Raw genomic sequence first — 16,248 nt, 5'->3', positions numbered from 1 at the left:
TACTCATTGTTCTGAAAACTTTGTGACGTTTTTGCATGATAGCATGAAACCTGTTCTGAGGTATCTAGTTACAGTGTTTTGGGCCACTTTTCTAAGGTTTTAAATTAGATGGGCAGAAGACCTTTGCTTACTCTTGCTTTTTAAAACTAATGAATAAACCCCCTTCCTTATGTTTGTTGTTCAGTACTTCATATTTGGCTGTACTGTTCTTTAACCACTTTGGATACAGTAATATCACGTGAGAGATAAAACATTTGATGGAACAAAACCCCAGTAATGTGTCTTGCTAGAAATCCTTGACAGCCATTCCACAAAAAAGAAAATAATAGAACGCGGAATTATTATTAGTTTGTTGGTAAACAGAACCTGCATTCAAACTACTCCTTTTCTTTGTAGCTGAGAATCTACCTGCGAACGTCTAATCTTGACAATGCATTTGCACACATCACCAAAGTGCAAGCAGACACGTTACTACTGAGTGTCTTCCGGGACATTATAATATTGTTCAGAGCAGATTGTTCCATTTGTCTTTACAGTATTGAGAGAAGACCTGAAGGGTGAGTATCGCTATTTAAATGCTTTTACGTCTGTTCTCTGTCTGAGTATATTCTTACAATAATATAAAGTTTTTGATAACTTGTGGAGTCAGACTTTTAAAATAAAGAAGTAAGTGTTACCTGTATGAAGAAATGATAGTTCATGAGTGTTGTCACTTCAGTGCATGCAGATACACGTTACGCGTGTAGGTAATGACTGAGATAGGCATGTTTCCAGCTGTCTGTACAAACATGTTCTAGGATAGGAACTTGAAAACTGAATATAAATAGAAGAAGAAGGTACTTAAAGGCACCCACATATTTGAATATTTCTAATAAAAATTTTTTATAATGTTAGAAGTAGGAATTGTTGGGGGTGGCAGTGGAGTAGCAAAGATGGAGAAAAAGTTTGGTCTGTGGTGTGGTTGTAGGGAACTATTTTGGTGCAAAAGAAGTAGCAACGTAAGAACCAGATACTTTTAGACAGTTAAGATTAGTGAACCTAAGGAGGAGATAAAGATTCCCAGAGAGTTTTTGAAGTGCAGATGATTTTTCATCCAGGTATGGTATCTTGGTTTCAGCAAGAAGAGACCTTTTTTTAGCAGAAAGCAAGTTGTTGATCCACTTTAGAGAAAAATATTTTTAATGCTTTTCAAAGAAAACTCCAACAAAATCTAAACCCTGGAATTGTCTTATTGAAGGGTGAATAGATCTTATTCTGAAGTATCTGATGTTGTCTTCTATCCATTCATAGCTGTATTCCCCAAAACTATCACGACAAAGTAGCCCAGCTTATATTTCTTTGGTAACTTTATGCAGAGTACGCATGTGGGCCTGTGGGATTCCTGGTTAAAGGAAAGTCATTTTGGTCTATAGAGTAAACTGTTGAGTTTAAGTTGCCTGTTTTTATTAGGTTTACTTCAAGATACTAATTTTATGTCAAATACTATTTTAAAATTGCTAAACATAGTCATCTTTTCTTTCAGTCTTAACCCTACTGCTAGTATCCAAGTTCTCCAAGAAGTGTCCATGTCTCGGTATATTCCTCATCCTTTTCTTGTAGTGTCTGTTACATTGACATCAGTGAGGACAGAGACTGGCATCACCTTGAAGATGCCTCAGCAGGTAACAGGTCTACAATTTAAAAGAATCCATGCCTTGATTTGTTAGCTTAGTCCTCAAAGGTTACCTGGCTGATAAATGAATCATAAACCAGTGGTTCTTCTATGTGTGAAAATGCAGAACATTTTTTTTCTGATGCTTTTTGTGTAGACATTTTAGGTGTGAATTGGGGGGGGCAGGGCAGTGGAAATAAACTCCAAACTCTTACTTCTATTTCATATCTACTCTTGTCATCTTGTAAAATTTAGGGCCAAATCTTGGAAGACAAACTAAGCTTAACTATGTCAAGGATATGCTTCTCTATTGTGTATTAAAAGTTGAACACCAGAGCAATCCATGACATTAGGAAGTGCCTTTCTTGCAGCAACGGGTTCATTACTCAAAGAATAAACGCAAAAAAGGAAAAGATGGCATATGACCCTATAAGGTTACTTCTAGTAAATTTCCTACTGTACTAAAATAAAGTAAGATAATCTCTCCCACTTATTTGCTCAGGAGGTAGGCCAATAGCCAAACAATGACTAAGGCGTGAAGATGAAGCCCTGTCTTAACTCCAGGAAATTATTCAGGCCACTGAAAGCACAGTGCAAGGAGAACTTGGATTTTTGTTGTCTGTGGTGTAAAGAAATTAAGCTTAATTATTTGAGTAGCTGCAGTAGAAAGCGTATCTTCTCATCAGAGCAGCTACCTTCAGATACTTATGAAAGCTGCACAGTCTGTGAGGCAGGCCCATAGACACCTGAAGGTGTGCATTTTTCTCCACATACCAAAGCCACTGGCAGACATGAAAGCAATGGCATAGATGTAAAATCAGAAGTTTGGCATTTGCTTCCTTCAGTTCATTCTGATTCAGCATTCCACAATGCTGATGATGTGTCCTGAGACTTTGATATGATCTTAGACAAGGGAATAAAAGGCAACATGCTTGTGGTTTTCTAGTCCATCTTGCCATGAGACAGCGTCCTTAGTCCTGAACTACCTGACCTGTGGTGTTTCCTAATTTTGAGAAAAAGCTGCTGAAACTTTTTAGAGCACTAGTAATATTTTAACCTTAGCTTCAGACTGAACAAATATTACCCCTTTTCTTTCTAAGAGCCCGTATCTTCAAACTTTGTCAGTCCTCCTGATCAAAGTGTTAATGTTAGCACTGTAGACAAAGCAATGTGCCTGACTTAGCAGGGCATGTCAGCCTTTTCAGTGTTATTACCTATTGGTGACCTTAACCTTTGATGCTGCAAAGCCATACAGGCCCTCTACCCATGTATTTTAAAACTAAACTTCATGCATAGCATGGCATTAGCTCCAGTGACTTGGTTTAAAATTCAAATGGAACAGTTGTGAAATAAATCTTTAGAAAAGAATACTTTGCTTTCTTGATATACCTAACTGGAAAGATTTTTCTCCAACTGCAGCTTCTGAAAGTTCAAGATGCTGTACAAGTGTGGCTCAACTCTTTTTGTCTTGTGTACCAGTGTTAGTCTTTGCAGTCAGATACTGGCAATTATATAGTGGTGATACTGATAAGAATACAGAGCTTTATTTTTCATAAAATACTGGTGGCTTGCCCGTGCCAACAGGCATAGTTGGAAAAAGTCCATATCAAATAAACATGTGGAATGAGTCTAGTAAACAAAAAACCTTCCAGTAGTTAATCCTTTGCAAAGGAGCTACATAAATGAATCTATCTGTAGGTACTCAGTTCTACGTGATTTTTCTGAGTCCTCCTGCATTGAATTTGGTTGTTAGCCATCTCTGTATGTATAACTTTTTTTCTATTCTGTGTTTGCATTGTGGTTATGGGTAAAATGATGCATTCAAAAAGCTTCAATAATTTGCATGATACTTTTTTATCCTTAGGCTTGTGAAGCTGAAAGTATTATGCTAAACTTAGCAGGACAACTCATCATGCTGCAAAGGGATCGATCTGGGCCCCAGATACGAGATAAGGATAACAATCCTAATCAAAGGAAGCATGTGAGTAAATATATGTGGAATATTGTATATGGCTTCAAAGTGACTGAAGAAGTTGTGGAAGGGAGTGTTCCAGGCATAAAGAAAAGACATCCATAACGCAAGGCAGTGTCTACGCTTACAGGCTGAATTGTTAGCTGAAAGTAAATCACTACTCCTGTGATTTTTTTTCTCTCTAAGAATCTTTGAAATGTTACTACTTAATTGTGTGAATGTCTAACTAAAGTATTTACTACTTGTGTTTACTATTTGTATTGCAGTGAAAGATATGAGATCTAATCGTAAAGGTCCTGTGCAAAATTTGGTATGCGCTAGTGACAGAAAATCTCCAGTCTATCTAAAACTGTTCTGTATATTGATGGAACATTATATTTTTTTTGCAGTGTGTGTTTACAAAGTTCCTAAAACCAGCAATAATAGAAATCAGTGACTGAACTTACTATTTGTTCTGTGCTGATGAAAAACACCTCTGTGTGAAACAAGCAGTTTGGGAGAGTGAAATCTGAAAAATTTAGATGAAGAGTTGTTTGCAGCTCAATCAAACACTAGCAAATTTAATGTTTGTAGTAATTTTGTCAGTTTTCGTCAGACTCTTGGGCTAAGTGAAGAAGCAAGAGAGCAGGTTTTTATTTTCTTTCCTCATTTTCACCCATCTGGCTTCCTGACTGAGTATTGGGAGGTTAAAAAAATGAAAGAAGTGTCTTTTAAGTTAATGTAAGTAATAAGTGGTGTTTTCCCAGGTGCTAGGGTGCAGTTAAGGGATAAGCAGATTTGTTTCTTCTTTATTAGAAGAATAACATGTTTTGAAGAGAGTAATTCTTAACTGAAAAGAGTTCTTGTGAAGAGGGGAAAAAAAAAAAAGGGATAATGAATTCTGATGGCTGTTTTTTTTGTGTTTTTGTGTTTTTTTGGTTTTTTTTAAATAGCTGCCTTTTTGTGCTCCAGTTGTCCTAGCCCAGTCTGTTGAAAATGTATGGACTACTTGCAGGATCAACAAACAGAAACGCCACTTATTGGAGGCACTGTGGCTTAGCTGTGGTGGGGCAGGTATGAAAGTCTGGCTTCCCCTGTTTCCCAGAGACCATCGAAAACCACATTCCTTTCTGTCGAGACGGATCATGCTGCCTTTCCACATCAACATATACCCATTGGCTGTTTTGTTTGAAGATGCCTTGGTTCTTGGTGCTGTTAATGACACTGTGCTCTATGACTGTTTATACACTCAAAGCAGTGCTAGAGAACACTTAGAGGTTCTCTTTCCTTTCTCCATTGTTGAGAGAACCTCTCAGATCTACCTCCATCACATTTTACGCCAGCTCTTGGTTAGGAACCTCGGTGAACAGGCCTTGCTTTTGGCCCACTCCTGTGCCACGTTACCATACTTCCCTCACGTACTAGAACTGATGCTTCATGAAGTGCTGGAAGAAGAAGCTACCTCGCGGGAACCCATTCCCGATCCTCTGCTTCCTACTGTGGCGAAGTTCATTACAGAGTTCCCCCTCTTCCTGCAGACAGTTGTTCATTGTGCTAGGAAGACAGAATATGCCCTGTGGAATTACCTTTTTGCTGCTGTTGGAAACCCAAAGGACTTATTTGAAGAGTGCTTAATGGCCCAGGACTTGGACACAGCTGCCTCTTATCTTATTATCCTACAGGTAATGGTACCTCACAAATTGCAAGAGAGGTGATATCTACTAATGTTGTAGTATTTAAAAAATATTGTCATACCAAGGTTAAGCATGTGAAACAAAGTTTTAATTTAACAGTTTTCTGTTGAGATTATGTCCAGTTATGAAGGGGGAATATCATGCAATGTAAGTAGTTAGTTTACTGATATAAAAAGGAAAATAATAGCATGAAATTCGCTTCTTCTAATCTCTGGTATACTTGAATGTGACATGATGTGGCTTGACGTAATAGGACTTTTGTTTCTTGATGGCAAAAGCAAATAACTTAATTATGCTTTGTTACTTGCAGAATATGGAGGTTCCAGCAGTTAGCAGACAACATGCTACTCTCCTATTTAATACTGCCTTAGAGCAGGGAAAGTGGGATCTTTGTCGTCACATGATCAGATTTCTTAAAGCCATTGGCTCTGGAGAAACAGAGACACCTCCAGCTACACCAACAACTCAGGTTTGTGATGAAAATAGTAAATACTCTGCATCAAACGTTGTATGACTAATCTTGCTGTTATATAGCATGTTGGCTCCTTTGACTGAACAGGGTTTTTTTTGGTTTTAGGAACCAAGTTCAAGTAGTGGCTTTGAGTTCTTCAGACATCGCAGCATTAGTTTATCCCAATCAGCAGAGAATCTCCACAGCAAATTTAACTTGACAAAAACACTGAGTATGCCCTCTGGCCCATCTGGAAAAAGGTAATTGCTAGCAATGTCCTCTCTGTCCCTGCTGTGTTAGGTACTGTACTAACTCTTACTAATTTAGGTTATAGAAATACATTATATGATATAGTTAGATTTGTCATAGTCTGCCTCCACATCCTTCTGCATTTGTCTTCTCTGACTTTCATAATGTCTGTGCCTCTTACGTTCTTGGGAGAACATATTCTCACACATGTAAATACATATGCGTGTGTGTGTGTTTGTGTGTATATCTAGACAGACGCTTTTACATGGATATTGCTGACCAAAAGTCTCTCAATCTGCTGGGTTCATATGCAGTAATTTAAATAGCTAGTGAGACTGCATGCCTTATATTTGAAGGATCTGTTTTGCTGAAAGGTGGTACTTGAACAGCTCACAGTACTGCAGCATCATAGTGTACATTGCACTGTGATACTGTGCACGTCTTGATCTAGTAGTGTGTTGCCAAGCCATAAATACAGCCTTTTACAACTTGGCCTGAATCCCTCTTAAACTGCTGAATACAGAATTCACGTTGATCAGTAGAGAAGTTGAGAAGTGACACTGAGCTGAGATTGATTATTATCTTGGTTTTGGCTTTTTTTCCCTATGTAAGACCTTCAAAACAGTATTAGTACAAATTCAAATTCTTTTATTTAGTAATTTTCCATAGAGAGTAAAATCTTTTAAAGAGTTTTGACAGGAAGAGTCCTAGACTTATACTTGACTTGTTCTTTAAACCTGTTTCTCAGAATTCACTTTGCAGTGGTGTGTGTCCTTTATCTCTCCTTCTTTACTTTTTTTTCTGCGTTGCTAATAGTTTAATATTCTGTGGACACTGCTGCTGTTGTGACTTCTCTTATTTCACTTACCTATTGAGGCAGTGAGATCTTTTAGAGAACATAAATAGCAAGGAACGGTGGAAACCGCTTTTGTTGGTGTGTAGAAAGCTCCCACTACTGCTCTGGTCACTCAATGTACTGTGGTTCTGGCCAACAGCCTTTGCGACGCCATTTTATCAGTCTTAATGTCACTGTTCTCTGGTCTGTCAATAGGTGGAGTAAAGACAGTGACTGTGCCGAGAACATGTACATTGACATGATGCTCTGGCGGCATGCTCGGCGCCTGCTAGAAGAAATCAAGCTGAAAGACCTTGGCTGCTTTGCTGCACAGTTAGGCTTTGAGCTGATCGGCTGGCTGTGCAAGGAGCGAGCCAGAGCTGCCCGCGTGGAGGATTTTGTTTTTGCTTTGAAAAAGCTCCACAAGGATTTCCTCTGGCCGTTTCCAGTCATACCGGCTTCGTCCATTAATTCACCTTTCAAGAATGGAAAGTACAAGACAGGTGCTGTAACATCTGAATTGATTTGGACTAGGTTTCTCTCCTGCAGTCCTGCACCCATCGGTCTGAATCTGCCCTTCCTCAGTTCAGCCAAGCAAAGAACAGGCTGAGGCTTGCCACCTGCACAGCTTTCTCACACAGGCTGTGGTTTTTGAAGGGATTCCTTTTAGCACAGACAGCATCTCATGTGTAGTCCTGATTATACTGCTGTTTGTGTTCAAGTTTCTTGCTTTCTCAGGTGCGCTGAACTGTGTATCACTTGTGCTGATGTTGAGTTGAACACGGATATTGCTCTTTGATATAAATTCTGCTAAAGAATATTCCTAAAAATCAACATTCTTATATAGTCTTTAGATGAGGATTTGATTAACTTTTTATATTTAAAAAAGTTACGTTCTTACTACTTGAAATTTGCTTTATGTTAAAGGGTAAGAATTTTGAGTACTTGCTGTAAACCTCCTTCGTATTATTAATCTCTCAGTTCACTAGCTTATTTTCTTAGGGCAAAGCTGATACTAGTTGCCAAGTCTTCCTCTTATTGGTAATAGCAGCACCATCATTTAATTCTATTTATTTGTTTTATCAGCTGATATTCCTTCTGTGCCAGTGGTGACATAAAAGCTGATCAGAAATTCTTGAAATACCTAAACTTACTACATTCCCTTGCTTTTGGTGATCCCTCAGCAAACTAATTCAATATTGACCTAGATACAAGTTTCAGCTTCCTGAAATCCCTGGAGATAACTTTCCAAATTTCCTTTCTGGTGGTTACATGACTTTCTTGGTGCGCGCTTTTTTTTTTTTTTTTAGGTGTTGGGGAGCAGCTGCTAAAATCTCAGTCTGCAGACACCTTTGTAAACATGGAAATGGACACAGGGGTTTCAAACACACCTCGGAGTCGCAGCTGGCTTGGCACTATCAGCTCCTCCCAGCGAGAGATTGACACAGCTTCATCCCATGGACCACACATGCAAGATGCATTCCTTTCTCCTTTGCTAAGTAAAGGTTAGTCACTCTTTCTTCTGTCTGCTCATTGGAAAAATGCACCTGGAAGTACACGCTTATATTTCAACAGCTGCATGCCACTGTTGTACTGTTGCTTCTCAACTGTTGATAACCATAATTCCGAAAAAAGGAAAAAAAAGGACTTGTTGAAGAATGAACTGAAATTTTTACAGTAGAAAGATAATGGCCATGTCATACATCTTCAAGTACTTGAAGAAGAATATGGAATTGATATTTGCTGAAGTTCCTGTCTGTGATGGTAACTTGACAATTTAGTATTTTTACCATCTGGCTGGGAAGAGTGTTGTAAGTTTTTTATCTTTGTCTTTTTGCATGGGTTGGTCTCTTGCACAGGTTGGCACTGCTTTACTGCATGAATTTTGTGGCTTTGCATTTCTTTAGAAAGATATTAGGTACATTCTTTATTGAGGAATTTGAGGAAGTTATAGTCCCATATAGTTTTCTTTTTTCCTGTGGCTTTGTTTAAATTGTTTTTCTAAAAACTGAAATGTATGATCAGCTTATGAAAATACAAAGGCGCATTTTATTCGCTGTGCATCTTTTTCTAACCACTTTCCTGTCAGAGACAGGAAATGTTTGTCTGACCATTCATCTTTTTTTTTTTTTAATTCCCTCTTGTCGTCAAGCATAGAGCAACATTTCCAACAGTGTCTATGTCATGTGATTTCCACTTTATTAGGGGAAAGACCTAAGTACCTAAGTGTGAACTACAATCTCCCCAAGATGCTAGGGCCTCCTGTGAGAGTCAGAGCACTTGGAGCTGCTATTTAACAAGTTGACAGGTTTTAAAAAATGAAGAAAGCGTGAGGTTCTCTCCCTCTGCTTGGGCACTGCCTTATTCTGTTTTCACTCCTGTTTCTCTTCTTCATTACTTCTGGAGACTGCAAGAATGCATTAGGTTTAAGAAAGTTTGTTATAGAACTCTCCAAAAAAGTGAAATTTAAATGGGGAGAATTCATTTTTCTCTTCATTGCACCTTGTACTGCTGTCTGCCACTACTGCTATTTCTATAAACAAGTATCTCATTTTTTTTTCTGAGCTGGATGAAGACCTTTGAGTTCAATGGACTTTGGCATGCATTTTGAACCAGTTTAATTCTAAAGTGAATCTAAATTAATAGTCTTTAAAATGTTGTGAGCTGACTTCTAATAATAATAATTTCACAAATAACTAGTCTGGCAGTGGTATTTATGGGCAAGAAGCTAATAAAATTACTTTATGATTTTCTAAACATTTTCCACAGAAAAGATGCATCTACTTTAATATGGAAACTGTTCTGGAGGGTGGGTGCCTTCATGACTCGCCACTATAACGGTTTTAGCTTTGCTGCTGCTGTTCCTGTGAAAATTCTGTGGCTACATCTACTTTGTATTTTTATTAGAAATACTTTTTTTTTAAAAAAAAATTTGTGCAGGTAATACTTACATTACCAAGCATTTAGAGTCTTTGGCTTTTGTATGAAGAAAAGAACTTCCTATTGTATCTTCATTTTTAGCCAAGTTAAAGGTTCAGAAAGCAGTATCTTTAGACAGACTGCAATCCTTGCTACAGACTTAATTCTAGGATTATAGTATGGAAGAGGTTGTCACTGTGCTCTTTACAATGACACATCTTTAGGATCTCTTGCTGATATTATTCTGCAGAATTACTTTTATTTGATAGAAAAAACTACTGCATTCCTGTAATAATAGTTCTACAATGTAGTGTAATAAGAAGACAAGTAACCTGTCAATTTCTGTATGAAGTAGTTCAGAAATTTTGAGTCTTACTAAAGTAAGTAGTTTCTTTTTCCCTTATGTTTCTGAGTGTTTTTGATAGGTGACGAATGCAGCATTGGTTCAGCAACGGACCTGACTGAAACAAGTTCTATGGTGGATGGTGACTGGACCATGGTGGATGAAAACTTCTCCAGTCTAAGTTTAACTCAGTCAGAGCTTGAACATATCTCTCTAGAACTGGCTAGTAAAGGGCCGCACAAGTCACAGGTCCAGCTGCGGTAAGTAACATAATGTTTGCATTTGAAACTTAGAATGACTAGGATGCAGCATTACGAGAAAGAAATGCTGTCTACAGAATCACACTGGGATTTTGTCTTTGGAGTGCAAAAAGAAGTAAGTAGACTGTTTTTCCATATAGGTACTTGCTACATATCTTCATGGAAGCAGGATGTCTGGATTGGTGTATTATCATAGGCCTTATCCTCAGAGAATCTTCTGTAATCAACCAGGTTTTCAGTATAATGCAATCCTCTGATATTGATGGAGAAATCTGTCAGAATATCAAGACTGGCCTACATGCTGTTGACAAATGGGCTTCTACAGATTGGTAAGTGTTATTTTCCACCTTCATTTTCATTCCAGTTGTAGATAGTTAATTACCTAAAAAATAACTTTATCTCAGCCCTAGCTGCAACAGTTATTTAAAAGCACTTTTGCAGAAAATTTCAGGACAGTCACTTAATATGGTTGTTATCAAACTGGAAGAAAACAAACAAAACCAAACTCCAAACAACCAGCCCCCCAACTTTTACTGTTTATACTGATTATGGTTGCTTTTCCCCCTCTATTTAAAAAAAAAAAAAAGTTTCTGTATAGGAAGGATTATAGAAGATTAAACATCTCCCAAGAAATGCTGCTTTTCAGGCATATGACAGAAGCACTATTTTATAATTCAGTCATGGTGTTCTATACCATTTTTTCCCTAGCCCCGGGTACAAGCCATTTCTAAATATCATCAAACCACAGATCCAGAAACTAAGTGAAATAGCAGAAGAGCAGATACAGCCTGAAGCTTTTCAGCCAGTGAATCCTTCTAAGGTTACTGAACAAGTGAACCCCAGAGCTGAGGAAAGCAGGACTTCATCTAGCCATGGCACTAATCCTCAGAGTGATGCTGGCAACAGCAATGCAAGCAGGCATGAAGAAGACAAGTCTAAGACAGAGGATGAGGATTCATTCCAAGAAGGCAGTTATGACTGTATTGTGTCTTAAATGGAAGATGAACAACTTCCCAAACTTCAGGTGTGAAAGGAAGCAAACCAGCTCTTAGACATGCTTCCATGTTTTGGAATCTGAACTCTGGTTTGTTTTGGGTTTTGTGTGTTGTTTTTGTTTTGTTTTGTTTTTTAATATATTTCAAACTTTGAAATCTTTAGTGGGGATAACTAAGCAACATTTTCATCTGATAACTTCAAAAGGAGGCAAGATTTTTTTTTAATGCAATCTTCAGACTGCAGCTTTAGGTTTTGATACTTAGTAGTGTTGAGAGACAGTGAATACGTACAGAGGCAGGTTTGGCTAATGTTCATCTGTACCTTTACATCACCAACACATTATCTGAAGAAACTACTTATTTCTTGCTTGAATTTAAAAGGCGAAGAGGGGATTAAATTTTAAAACTGTTATCCTTTGCAGCTTGCCTGCCTAAGAAATGTCTGATCAATGCAGTTCAGATTGGTTTGATATTGATATTTTGTATTAAAGGACTGTAAAATATATTGTATGTTTTTGTGAATACTCTTGTACAATTACTCAAGGTTGTACCATATTTGAAGGTACCTGTATGTATTGTGCATGTTTCTATATGACTAGTAAAGTTAAAGCAGAGTTGCACTTCTTTCTGGATGAGGCATACTTTACTGACCTAACATCGATACAAGGTGGCTTACCTGTTTTTTACTGCCACTTACAGATCTTGTAGTTGGGTTTAAGGGATTGCTGGAGGTTATTTATTTCATTGTAAATTCTTTTCTGAAAAATGGATTTTTAAAATGTAAATAATCATCATATACTCTTGCTATGGAAAATTAGTTTAACACTCATACTTAAACATTTTTCAAACATTTTATAATATGCATACTTGTAACTAGGACATACTTAACTTTCATACAATGTTATGGAAAGCTTGCTGCAGAAGTCTGTTGCTTTGAGGTACTTATTTTTTTCTAGCTGCTGTCCCTATGTAATAACTACCTGTAACAGTATTAATTATTAGCTTGTTTGTACTGTGCAATCTGAACAAAAATGCAACATTACTCATTTTATACAAAATAAACTAGTTTATTTTTTATAACATCACTTGATTACTGACATGGACCAAACTAGTCATCATAGGGTAGTTACAGCATCTGTTGCTTTTCTAGTGTAGTTAACTAAATGCACATCCATTTAAACTTTGAAAATTAAGAATATTCACAATTAAGTTGAAATAAATTGTGGTTTTTATCATCTTTATTTTCTTTGTAGATAAGATCAAGTGCTTTAAAATGTACAAATATTAAACTGTTGCTTTAGAATGGCTTTACTAAGCCAACACAACCAGTACAAGTGCAATAATTGCGTGTATTACTTGGAAAGCTGGGGATTTTAGTGAATGCAGCTTGAAGTTCCATTTAAGAGTTGAAACATATTGAAGTTACGGGAGAGAAATCTGGTGCAAGAGTCCCAGCATTAAGCTTTGTCTGCATTGTAGCTACTGGTTACAGATAATGTCTATCATACCTACAAGCCTGTTGTGATCTGACGTCAAAATCCATTATTGATATAATGATATAAGGGGATACTTAAAGCCTTTTTTATTATAGAAAAACTGCATAATCTATGTTAAAAGAAATAAAAACTGTGCTTCAAGTTAATATTTTTCTGTGGTTCTGTGGTAATAATGTAAGCCAAGTCCATCCTGATCAGCTTTCTGCTGTTCAGGTTTTAGATCTGTACAAGTAAAAACATACATTTACTGATATACTAACATTCTTAATATTAGTATCTTACTACTGTGCTACTGTTGTTTAGCAGTTAAATTTTTTGTTGTGAAAATTTAGAAGTTTGTACTTCTCTAGTAGTGATTATCTCTATGCAAATCTTATGTGCTAATTTTGTATTTCAATTTCACTGCTGTTATACCTGTAATTAAAACACAAATGTATTCAACTTTACTTGAAGTTACTCCTGTAAAAATACCTATTACTGACTTTGAGCCATTGGCAGTAGGTTGTCTCAGAGAAAGCTCTCAAAGGAACCACCCAGTGAAGATTGGTTTAGTTTGCCACATCATACCCCTATGGCCTGTTTTACACGATGAAGGTATCAAGCTTTTAAGTTGAAAATTACCTTATTGGTGCATCTTTGAAGTTACAACCACCTATTGTTTTGAAGAGAGCTGTGCATTTGGTTTAGGTGGCAAGGGCATGGTAGCAAGGGGGCTGCAGAGGTGGCCTGGATGAGTAGAGCCCCAGGGCTGCCCCTGTGGCAGACACAGCCAGTTCCAGCAGACCCACCATGGGACACAGCTGAGCCTATCAGCCAAGCCAAAGCTTCCTCTCTATAATACATTTGACAAGGGGTAAAAAAAACCGCTGTGCAGCAGCTATGAGGGAAGAAAAGATCTGAGGAACAGTCCTGCCAACAGCCAGGCCCACAGAGGAGCAGTAGGAGGCACTCCAGGCACTGGAGCAGAGATCCCCTGCAGCCTGTGGATCTGCACAAGTAAACACATACATGAACTGATATACCAACATCTTAGTATTATCTTACTGCTGTGCTACTGTTGTTTAGCAGTTACATCTTTTTAGACCATGGTGAAGCAGGCTGTGCCCCTGCAACCCGTTGTGGAGCACATCAGAGCAAATATCCACACTGCAGCTTGTAGAGGACTCCACATCAGAGGAGGTGGATGAGCCCTGAAGGAAGCTGCAGCCCATGGAGAGCCCAAGGCTGAGCAGGTTTTCTGGCAAGAACTGCAGCCATGCTGGAAGTGTTCCTGAAGGACTACCCCCTCAAGAGGAGGAACCGCATTGGAGCAGTTCATGAAAGACACTATCCCATGGCAGGGACCCCACGCTGGAGCAGGGGAACAATGTAAGGAAGAAGGAGCAGCAGAGGAACTGTTACTGACTGACCATGACCCAACTCTTGACTAACCATCCACAATCCCTCTGCACCATTGTGGAAGAGTGAAGTTGAGTCTGGGAAGAAAGGGGAGATTGGGGAAAGGTGGTTTTATTTTTCTGTTTGTTTGTTACTATCTTACTTTAATTGGCAATAAATTAAATAAATTTTCCCCAAGGCCAGTTTGTTTTGCCTAGTGTGGTAACTGGTGAGTAATCATCTCCCTCTCTCAACCCATGAGCTTTTTCATCTTATCTTTCCCTCCTGGCCTGGTAAGGAAAGGGTATGAGAGAGCAATTAGGTGGGCACCTGGCAGCCAACCAAGGTTAACCCACCACAAAAGGTTTATTCACTTACAAATATGCACTATTACCTCAACCTAGATATATGGAAAATGGGTCATTTAACCACCTGAGGCTCAACATTTTCTATGGAATCCCAACTTGGTGTGTTTCCTCTTACTTTGTTTATCCAGCTCGCATAAAACTGGCTGCCCTGGTTCTTGCCAGCCTGGTCTACTTAAGCATTTAGCATTTAATGGTGTAGAAAGATGTCTGATTTCCTCCTTCACCAGCATTTGCATATCAATTTCTTGATCTGGTTCTCATCCTGTACAAAACCAATTGCCTCTGAAAAACAGCAACAATGCTAGATTCTTTTCTACCCTTTAAAAAATCCTTTTACACAGGGTATACTTGTAAAACTGCTTGAGTCAAGTCTCAGTTCCGAGGATAAATTTTCACCATCACTTTTGTCAGCTTAAGTAAGCTAATTTTTCACTGGTGTGTTTTAGTCCAAATCAACCAATTTAAATGGTTTTAGAGCTGAAGTGTCTGTAAGCTACAGATTGATTAAACAAATACATGAATTCACAATCTAGCTAGAACCTGTACAAAGAGGTCCCTTTTCAATATAAGCTGAGGAGAGAAGTTGTCTACAGCTATCTATAATGATACTATAAAAGATGATGTAACTTGTTGAGGGTGGTAAGCTTGCTTCAACTGAAGGAAGGACAGCCTCCAAGGAAAAAAAGGCCACAAACCCAACTTAATGTCCCATCATAGTTTCCTATCCTGGAGCTAAAGACTGCTGTGATACTCTAGTGGGCAGTGAGATGGAATGCCAGCTTATGGTGCATGGCAAAAGCTGTCCCACTGCTTTTCCCACTCAAAGAAAGAAACAACTTGCTCTTGCCGCGTTTTCTATTTATCACGTACCACTTGGAATAAGTAAACTCAAGGAGTTTCCTACCAAAGAGCAGTGAAAAGAGACTTTACAAAAGAGGCTGAAGCTAGCTAGACAGTTCAGACATGAGGCACCTAACCATTCTTTCATACCTATTTTCAAATTATTGTTTCCTATCAAAAAAAGAAACACCCCATCACCACCACACACAGAAGCAGCAACATCCCTGAGTAAACTGTGCATGGGCAGCTAAGACAGTTACTTAAATTCACCTGTAGTTATTGGCTTTGAAGCTTGTATTTGTTCCAGAGTCTAAGACCAGAATGCCAGAATTACTCCTTTCTAGACAAACTACTGCTAACTTTCAAGATTGATTCTTAAAAAAATTCAGTTTCAGAAATTCTAAGAAAACTCTTTTGTTAACGGCCAGTAATGCTTGATGCCCTACTTGAAATACAGGTAGCAGGGATCATATCTCCCTAAATTGGCTTATACTTCCTGCTCAAGTCTCAGCTTGCAACCCAACCGTCATTGTACAGACATTACAGACAGGTCTTGCCAACAGAGAACAGCTCCACTCAGCTCAACACTCTGTCACTTCATGTATGACTGCTGACTTTCTCCTGTTCATTGCACCTATCCCAACACTTTCTTCAACTGCAAACTTCTACTTGACAGGCAATCTGAAGGTACAGTGACACACTAATGCTGCAGTAGATTCTATAACCGCAACGTGTACAGGCTCCCTTTGGATGCTTAAATTGATAAAATACTTATTTCTGAAGCTCTTTTCCTATAGATAGGTAACAGTACTCTGTACG

The 16,248-nt window shown here is 38.3% G+C and overlaps 1 protein-coding gene across 8 annotated transcripts in view; it reads left to right on the top strand.

The window, feature by feature from the left end:
* The window catches only part of RIC1 (RIC1 partner of RAB6A GEF complex), a 50,245-nt gene extending 35,826 nt beyond the window's left edge, over positions 1 to 14,419 (top strand). For 5 of the 8 annotated variants that reach the window (XM_075740937.1, XM_075740939.1, XM_075740936.1 and 2 more), the window contains 11 exons: positions 397 to 557; positions 1,523 to 1,661; positions 3,516 to 3,632; positions 4,556 to 5,284; positions 5,607 to 5,765; positions 5,874 to 6,007; positions 7,048 to 7,334; positions 8,142 to 8,336; positions 10,164 to 10,353; positions 10,494 to 10,682; positions 11,062 to 13,290. In XM_075740937.1, coding sequence (XP_075597052.1) covers positions 397 to 557; positions 1,523 to 1,661; positions 3,516 to 3,632; positions 4,556 to 5,284; positions 5,607 to 5,765; positions 5,874 to 6,007; positions 7,048 to 7,334; positions 8,142 to 8,336; positions 10,164 to 10,353; positions 10,494 to 10,682; positions 11,062 to 11,347 — 2,586 coding nt within the window. In that variant the 3' untranslated portion in view covers positions 11,348 to 13,290. Of the gene's footprint in view, positions 1 to 396; positions 558 to 1,522; positions 1,662 to 3,515; positions 3,633 to 4,555; positions 5,285 to 5,606; positions 5,766 to 5,873; positions 6,008 to 7,047; positions 7,335 to 8,141; positions 8,337 to 10,138; positions 10,354 to 10,493; positions 10,683 to 11,061 lie in introns of those variants that run through there. The other 3 variants (XM_010311598.2, XM_075740942.1, XM_075740943.1) reach the window with 2 other exon arrangements.
* The last annotated feature ends 1,829 nt before the right edge of the window (positions 14,420 to 16,248 follow it).

This window comes from Balearica regulorum, chromosome Z, assembly GCF_011004875.1.
Source record: "Balearica regulorum gibbericeps isolate bBalReg1 chromosome Z, bBalReg1.pri, whole genome shotgun sequence".
NCBI lineage: Eukaryota > Metazoa > Chordata > Aves > Gruiformes > Gruidae > Balearica > Balearica regulorum.
Note: the sequence above shows the minus strand (reverse complement) of the source record. Positions and strands in the feature narration are given on the sequence as shown.